Source organism: Choristoneura fumiferana, chromosome 23 (assembly GCF_025370935.1).
Source record: "Choristoneura fumiferana chromosome 23, NRCan_CFum_1, whole genome shotgun sequence".
Taxonomy (NCBI): domain Eukaryota; kingdom Metazoa; phylum Arthropoda; class Insecta; order Lepidoptera; family Tortricidae; genus Choristoneura; species Choristoneura fumiferana.
This window is the reverse complement of record NC_133494.1, coordinates 12,758,178-12,767,174: the sequence shown is the minus strand read 5'-3', so window position 1 is coordinate 12,767,174 and position 8,997 is coordinate 12,758,178. Positions and strand designations below refer to the sequence as shown.

At 39.4% G+C, this 8,997-nt stretch overlaps 1 protein-coding gene across 1 annotated transcript; it reads left to right on the top strand.

Moving 5' to 3' along the window:
* The first annotated feature begins 6,760 nt into the window (after window positions 1-6,760).
* Window positions 6,761-7,811, top strand: LOC141441017 (enhancer of split mbeta protein-like). The gene has a single exon (XM_074105635.1). It carries the CDS (start codon window positions 6,835-6,837, stop codon window positions 7,435-7,437), a length of 603 nt encoding a protein of 200 aa, XP_073961736.1. The 5' UTR covers window positions 6,761-6,834; the 3' UTR covers window positions 7,438-7,811.
* Window positions 7,812-8,997: the final 1,186 nt, after the last annotated feature.

The following is an 8,997-nucleotide window of genomic DNA, read 5'->3' as shown; positions in this document are numbered from 1 at the left end:
CGCGTGCAAACACATCGAAAATGTTCCAGTGAAAAAGGCTACGAAATAGCCCGAAACATGTCGAGCTAAACTTGATTTAAAATGTGAGTTATCCGTTACAACATCATTTAGTATATCTACATCGAAAATGATTCATATGTACTGTGAAAAAATAATTGGAAGTTCAAATTTTCTAATCATTTATCCAGTGCAATGGGCACTTTTACACGTCATTTTTTTAAACTACCATCGTTTTCGGACAGACCATCATTGCCAAGAAGAATGCGCCGCAAGAAACATGGCAGAAATCGTGTTTCAGCGAACATTTGTACGGTTAACTTAAACAATTACGAAATATACAATACGGTATTTGACTATTTTGTACATGTTTTATAAATTAAAACTACACAATGCCTGTTATCGAATAGAAAAACAATTTTTAAGCTACGTTTACAAAGGTTTGAAATTCAAGATTAGACAGAGAAAGACATACTGGCATGTGACGTCACACGCCAGTACTGCCATACTTGCTACATAGAGAAAAGCGTTTGAGAAAGAGACAGGTATATAGATTTTTCAAAAAAGCACTATAAATTCAATTTTCAACCGATTTAAATTTCCTCTTCGCTAAACACTATCTGTATATCTAAATTTTCATAATAATATTAAGATATGGCAAAATCAGGAGTTGTCAAATACCGTATTGACTATACGTAAATCTGCATATCGCTATTCTTCCTAACGACTACTCGGCGAATCGAATAATAGGCGTAACAAAATTATACCTAACGTTGCTCGGCCAGAAGAAACATCTGCCAATGTCTGTGAAACGAAAATCTGCGTAATTAATCTCGGTGAAACTTGGAATAAAATCGTGAAACTACGCGATACCGAAGCATGCGCGAGTGATCGTTAAGGAAAACGCTGACGCAAGACGACTCTATGTGTCATTATAGTACTCATTATCAATACTGTTATTAACCTTAGGCTATCGCGTTATCTATCACGTCGATCAATTAGTCCCTCGGATAACATCATAGCCGTGTGCACAAATAGTTTTTTAGATAAAGCGAAATTAAATACAGGAATCCGTTTTCGACTTCTTGCGCGTACACAGTCAAAATATCAGACAAATTGTGGTTGCAGCCAAAAATGAATACATTTCTCTACTTTTCGTAATAGTTGGCAACTTTCACGATTTTCACTCATCGTCATCATCCCAGCATATGTACGGCCAAGGAGTTTAATCCATGAGCCACCATGGAACCATTTCGCAGTAAACGTCATAGTGACATCGCATTAATTAACAAGGAAAATCTTAACGACTTTTTTTTTAAAGGTTCCTTGGTGGCTCATGTTTTAAAGCCCTTGACCGTACATGTACGTCCCACTGCTGGGCACAGCCCCCTTCCAGAATGAGATGGCTTGGACCATAGTTCCCACGTGGGCACAGCGCGGATTGGGAACTTCACACACACACCATTGAATTGCTTCGCAGGTTTCTGCAGGTTTCCTTACGATGTTTTCCTTCACCGTAAATTTCGTGGTAAATTACAAATGTGATTACACACATCAATTTTGAAAAACTCAAAGGTGCGAGTGCGGTTTGAATTTGAACCCACGACCCTTTGCTTACAGGTCATCGAAACCACTAGGCCACCACGGCTTTTCACCCAAAATTACATATTAAATAACTCACCTTATTCCCGGCTTAAAATATTTTAATTTTAATACATGAAGCTATATATGACGTTTTGATTTTACTTAGAGCCGGTGAAATTACTGGAACTTGAGGTATCCCATCTTAGGCCTCTAGGTTGGCAACGCATCTGCGATACCCCTGGTGTTGCAGATGTTTATGGGCGGTGGTGATCTCTTACCATCAGGAGACCCACTTGCTAGTTTTCCATCCAGTTGAATAAAAAAAATACAGTCGAGGAAACTGAATTGCGTGTGTGGAACCTTTTATTATCATTTCAACTAAAATTCTTGGCAAACGTATGGGATGTCAACGTGATGTTAGTAGCACAAAGGTGCGGCAACGGTACGCGATTCATTTTATGTGTACGAGTACCTTACCACTTCTAAGGAAAGCAGTGTCACACCAAATTTTATTTCATTAAGAAAAGAAAGAAAGAAAATACATTTATTTACGCCATAAAAAACAAACATAGGAACAAACATTCAGGCTCCCGACGAACAATGACACGACGACGAACGACGAGACGAACTCCGGGCAATAGCTAGTCAATAACATACAATATTGCATTAAGAAACATTGTAGCTTTGTAATGATTGCCGTACACACAATAACAATTATTGTCTCATAAATAAATGCCGTTAAAAATGACTGCAAGTAACAAACTAACCTTGTCTGTTCGAACTAACAATCCTGAAGGCTGCCTTTGTGAGGATAATTAATAGTAAACATACAAGGTGGCCAAACGATGATCCTTTACTTAAACAGTTGATAGTGTTGCTTAAACTGAACAACTTTCTTCAAGGATCATAAATCGAAAAAAGAAAAAAAACTCCCATACAAAATGTACTGGTTGGCTCTGACTAACTTACTATGGAAAGGCGAAAAAGTATATCAAAGATAATTTTTTATATCCCAAGACATATTGGAATTTATTATTCAAAAAACCGAGCCAAAAAGACGTAGTTACGGTTTTCTGTTATCACAGTCCAAGGGTCATTTAGTTGTTATTAAACTCATACGTAACAAGTCTGCGCATAACAATTTGAAGACCACAAACAAGGCAAGTAAATAATCTAATACTGCCTATGTTACACCACAATCTTAGCTCTTTGTCTCTCTTTCTTTCTTTGTTTTACGTAATAGCCACTATAGATAACTATAGCCACGTTCTAAAAAAACAAATCAATAATAAATTGCCCCCAGGCACGAACATGTCGCAAAATATAATAATCATGAACACTTACCTTTAATTGTGATAAAATCAGGTTTCTACATCTAATATCGCTGATTGAGTGCACGTGCTCGGTCGTACGTAATCAACAACTAAGTAGACCCAATAGTATACATAAATAGGAAAATTCCTATTATTAATTTGTTATGAATAGAATATGACCTGAACCATTAACCCTAAAACGTTATCGCCTCCGTGATATCTCAAATAGAATATAGATGCGTCCATTCATTAAAATGCAATGAAGGTAGGTAAATTTAGCAAAGCCTTCTCCATGTTGTCACAGGGTGGTAGAGCCGAAAAAATACTAGAGACATGGTAGAAGTATTTACCTGAAACAAGGTCTTGTCAACTTTACCATATTACACGTTTTACACGTTTTCCAATTTTCTCGTACATTATTAAGTACAAAGTTTATAATAACTAAGCACGAAAATATTTTAAACTCTCTTCTTCAACTGTCCACTTTAAGGTATATAAAACTTCAACAAAACTGTAAAATTTGTGGTAGATCAAGATTGAAATTATTTTTCTGCTGGAAGTATTGTATTCTTATAAGCAGCCAAGCTAGCTAGCTACAAATTTTGGGTAAAATGTAGCCGTTATTGAATTCTATATTATTATGACTTGTGGCTATCGAAAGTATTGTAGTCACAATAAGACAAAAGTATTACTCTCCTTTTGCTGTGCACTAAATAGCGCCCACCCTGATTTCGAGAGGTTATAATACCTAACCATAAAAATAAGACGAAATCTTCTACATGTATCTCACTCGCTCACTTTTTTATATGAAGGTTTTTAACCTACATTTTTCATTTTGTCGTAAAAAAAAACAAAAAAATTCTTTCATACTTAGAGTTTGTTTGTTCTTATAGTAAAAATGCAATAAAAAAATAATTAGCCAAATAGGTACAGCAGTTCTAAAGTGATGCGCTTTACGTACATTTAAATTATTCAAGTGGCTATGGCGGTCGAATTTTTACGACTGGATTATGATGATCACATTTAAATTGATTGCCAACCAAGATGATACCTAGTGTCTATGTCTATGCCGAAACACAACAGTGCAAGCACTGCTGCTTCACGGCAGGTGATAGGTATACTCAAATCCTACCTGAAGTGTAGGTATACTCAAACCGATGATCGATAACAAACCGGAATATAGTAAAAGTTTCCTATCACTAATGGCGCTCACATTAACACGTGCTAGCATTGCCCGACCGATTAGCTAGTTAATTGTCATTTTTCCATTCACATTAACATAGTGGAAATTTTATAGTATTCATTAAATAGGGCCAGTCATTGTCTACTTTTATGTGTAGTATCTATCTTTTGCTCAGCGGTAAGAAATACACAAATTTTGTTTTTATTGCGATGTTTACACGAGTAGACCATCCATCGTGTAGGTAATAATCTTCTTTAGGGTACTAAGAAGGGAGAATTTAAGATAGGGGTTGTAATAATAATATACTATCGATTTCAAACCATTGTAAAATAGTTTATTGCACTTCAAGTATTTTGATATGTTTTTGCCGGTAAATTTGTATTGTCATTTCATGCGTCCTTGGGGTGAAAGCCTGGTGATCTGTAATACAGGTATATTATAGCCACCTAGTTCAGACTCCAGTTTCTCGCAAAGGATTCTTCATATTTGAAACTTGTGTAAACAAACTCTTGTGAAAATGTATCTAATGAGGTCTCTTGTGTGTTGATAAATAAATACATTTTTATTTAATTATTTATTTTTATTGTGTTACATTTCCCTTCATCTATTACAGTTATATGCAAAGGACACTAAATACATAGTTTAAGCAGATAAACAACAAATGTATTTAAATAATATTATATTTTCCACTTCTATACAAATACCGGGTGTGGCCTGTAATATGAGCAAATAATTAAAACATAGATCATACTCCTCAAACTGAAAAACATTAGTTCAGCGACTTTTAAAAATAACTCTTATTTTGATCCGACTTTTCTCAATGGAGTTATATATTAAGCACTATATCTGTTTGTTCTTGAACTGAGTCATAAGACATTCACAACATTATAAAACAATGTACATATATCATTAGTCACTATATTTATTAACAATATGGCACAACGTAACTAGAGAAATAGAAGACTTACTTGAAGTGATTCAGATTATGCATGTTTTACAAAGACATATTCCTAGCAGGACGTGCGATAGACGTATAAATAATCAGAAAGGAACATGTTTTAATGTCGTTACATGTATGTAAAAAGTACAGTTTTTTTTATAAATACTTGTCATTTACAGAAATAAAAATAACTTTAGCAATAACTTTCAGAACACCGACTTTTTATTAACTTTACTCTTCCAATATACAATATCTGAATTCAAATAAATTTGGTTGGGTATAAGGAATTATTACCATTCTGGATAAAACATTTTAAGAGCCCATGTGGGTGTTATTGCTTTGCAGTGTAAAGTTAAACGTCCATACATCGATGTAATACAAAATTCATCAATGACCTGAAAGTCATGAGAGCTAGCGGTATCATCGCCACTGCTCCAACACGGGACTGTGTAGTAAAACCTTTATAAAAAAAACGCGCTATACGTTTAATGGTGACATGTGGCCAAGTTGCCTTAACGCATGGCCGGTACTTTTTTAATCGCGTGGCGATACCAATGGACGATTTCTCATCGTCGGCGCGTGTAGGCGACGGCGACGGCGACCGCCCACTCCCGCGCTGACTAATGCAACCATCCGACAGCTACCGCCGTCGCTTGCGCACACACGTAAAAACAAATGCAAAACGCATTCTTCACCCAATTTTAAATATTTTTTCTTTATTCCATGCAGTATTCAAAACCAGCAGTTGAGCACACTAACCAAAGCATGATAAAACAATTGCAAACTAATCGAACTTTAAAAACCGGACTGATACTTTTTCTGTACTTCAGCCAGTCACTAGCCACCGGATCTTGAGCACATACTGAACTGACCCATTTCAAATAATTGCAAAACGTATTCTCAATTTGAATTTAAAGTTTCATTCTTTACTCGAGCCCGTAATCGAGTCATTAAGCAAGATAGCTATGTAGAGCGGTCGAATCGGCCTGTAATTCTATCTGTCAATAATTATTATAAAGCGTAATCCGTGATTGATGAGCAACAGTAGTCGGCCGACGTAATTGACGGGGCTTTGTGCCGTCGCCACCGGCAGTGATTGATCGCCAGATATGTTGCGACATGTAAATCCGCACTCTTAATTAGATGTATTTAATTGTACGATGTTGCGCAAGTTTAGTCGTTTGCGCGGATGCAAGCCCTGATTAATTGTAACAAATACGCGCTACCGCTACGAAGGCTACGCGAAACTCGTTCTAGAGTAGCGCTCTCAGACGAGTCGAACATAATATCCCAAAAATAAGGAAGTTACTTGTGATGTCTATTCAGTCTATTACTACCATTACCTATAATAGTTGCAAATCCATTTCCGAATGATCAGTCAGTCGATTGCAATATTACTTAAAATGTCGGTACTCAACAATTTTCAACACTTCCATCCTAGTCATTGATCCAGTCTTGCAATTGCAAACCATCAGTTATCTATCTGCCAAGCATTGGTAGGTAACCGGTAGCAAGTGAGCGTAGAATCTGTCCGCGGCGTGACTAACGCCAGCAATTACCGCGGGCGGGCGTCGCGGCGTGCGCGGCGCTGCGCCCGCGTCGATTGTTTACGGCGCGCACGCGCGGCGCCCCCCGCCCCGCCGGCAGCTGCTCCGCACCGCACAGGTGGCGCGTGTGGGAACTCGACAGCTCCATGCGTTCCCACGATCGCGCGCCCGCCGCTCCCTATATAAGCCCCCGCTCCGGCCGCCACACCGCATTCCGCGTCCAACGCTCGGCGCTAACGCACGCTTACTCACTCCCCACACACAACCAACATGTCTTACGAGATCGCGTATTCGATCGCAGACGACGGCCCGCAGCCCGTCTCGCGCACTTATCAATACCGCAAAGTGATGAAACCGATGCTTGAGCGCAAGAGACGCGCTCGCATCAATCGTTGCCTCGACGAACTCAAGGAGCTGATGGTCAGCGCTCTCCAATCGGAGGGCGAGAACGTCGCTAAATTGGAGAAGGCTGATATTTTGGAATTGACCGTGCGACATCTGCACAAGCTTCGCCGCCAGCGTCGCCTGGCGCTCAACCCTACAGTGGACGCTGATCGTTTTAAAGCTGGATTCACCCACGCTGCCAACGAAGTGTCCCGTTGCCTGGCTTCGATCCCTGGTGTCGACGTAAGGCTAGGAACGCAGCTGATGACGCACCTCGGACACCGCCTGAACGACATGCAGCGCGCGGCCGCTGGCGCCGACACGCCGCCGGCCAGCCCGCCCAGCCCGGCGCTGTCCACCGCATCTTCCTCGTCTGGCTACGTGACCCCGTCGCCGCCCGCCTCGCCCGTGCCCATGCACACGGCGACCCCCCTGGACTGCTCCACGAACAGCTTCCACAAGAGCCCGGTGGTGTGGCGGCCGTGGTGAGCCCCTCCGAAGCGGGCGGACCCGGCTCCACGGTCACATCTGTTCCCACACCGCTCGGAGCCGCTTGCTCCAATGAGTCCGCCGCATTCGAAATACTAGTGATTGTTCATGTTGTAAACAACAGACGAAAACTCTAGATCTCACAATTTTATTAGTGTTAAATGTAGCTCGTAAGCAACTTAAAGCTTTAATAAAAGTAGCTTATAAGTATATTTGTGATACTAAAGAGTAAATATTATTGTAAAAGTAAGAGATGTTGTACCGGACCCTGTAGAGATGGTTCGGGTTGTTATATTTTTATCGTTGAAAAAGATATGTCACGGAATCGTGAGTACTGGCAAAAGAGTAAGTTAATAAAAACATATTTCTTTATATTTCTGATTTTTATTCCATCATACCCCACACATTTTAAGTAAACTTCAAACTTACTAATTGTAAGTGAAACAACACACCTACAAGTGTAATAATCTGTGTGCGTGTGCGACAGCACGAGAGGTTAAGGTCGCGCCCGACCGACCGCGCGTGCGGAACTTTCCTGTTTACTTGCTACTAAGTAACCAAGAAGGCTCGCCACTCGCGACCTGACAGTGCTGGCGCTAGATAAACGTTGACGCAACCATTCAATTCATTACACTCAGACATGGATAAGATCCGTGTAAAACCAGTTTAGATGGACATAAATGTATGTGAACTCTGAGAATTTGCATATGCATGGACATCACATAATTATTCAAAGCTAATTCGCGCTCTGGATTTTCGCAGCGTAATCTTATTTCTAATTAACTATCTGATACTTAACAAATCTATTTAAAATTATCATATTTACGAGTACATACAACAATGTTATAAGTTTCGTAATAATCCTTTAGTACAGTTTTACACAGGGATGTTAAAAAAAATACAGTTGATATATGACGAAATTAGAACTCGCGTCATTAGTTAGGAAAGTACCTATTATAATTGGTTATCATTTAAAAATGCAATGCACCAATAAGCCAACCAACCAATAAAGCCATTGGCCCCAATAACACCCTTATCCACTATGTCCATAGTAATAAATCATCTTGGAAGTACTAGGAACCAGGGGTCGTGTTCTCTTGGCCAGAGATGTTCAGTAGAAGTAGCACTTGGTAATAGTAATACGAAACAACATCGAAAAGTTTACCGGTACCACTACCATGAGTTTACAGTGACCGTACTCGATAGCGACGGCGTAAATTATTTGTGGAGGCACTGTACAATTCTCCATACAAATAATTTACGCCGTCGCTATCGAGTACGGTCACTGTAAACTCATGGTAGTGGTACGGTAGAGCTCTTCTAAAGGGATAGCTCATCTATGTACATGTATGTATATCTAGGAATCTCAACGGTTGCCAATTGCATGTTTTTTTCTTTATTTTTGTACAATAAACGATTTACATGAATACGTAACATTTAAGACGAGGCAATCAAAAATATACTCAAGTGAACAAAATTTTGCCCACTCTACATACAAAATTACCTATTACTGCATAGATTTATGGACCAGATTTTTTGCCGCTTAGTATAGTTTAACGC

Bases quoted from the DNA above. Each gene is read 5' to 3' on its own strand.
- LOC141441017 (XM_074105635.1), top strand. From the start codon at position 6,835: ATGTCTTACGAGATCGCGTATTCGATCGCAGACGACGGCCCGCAGCCC.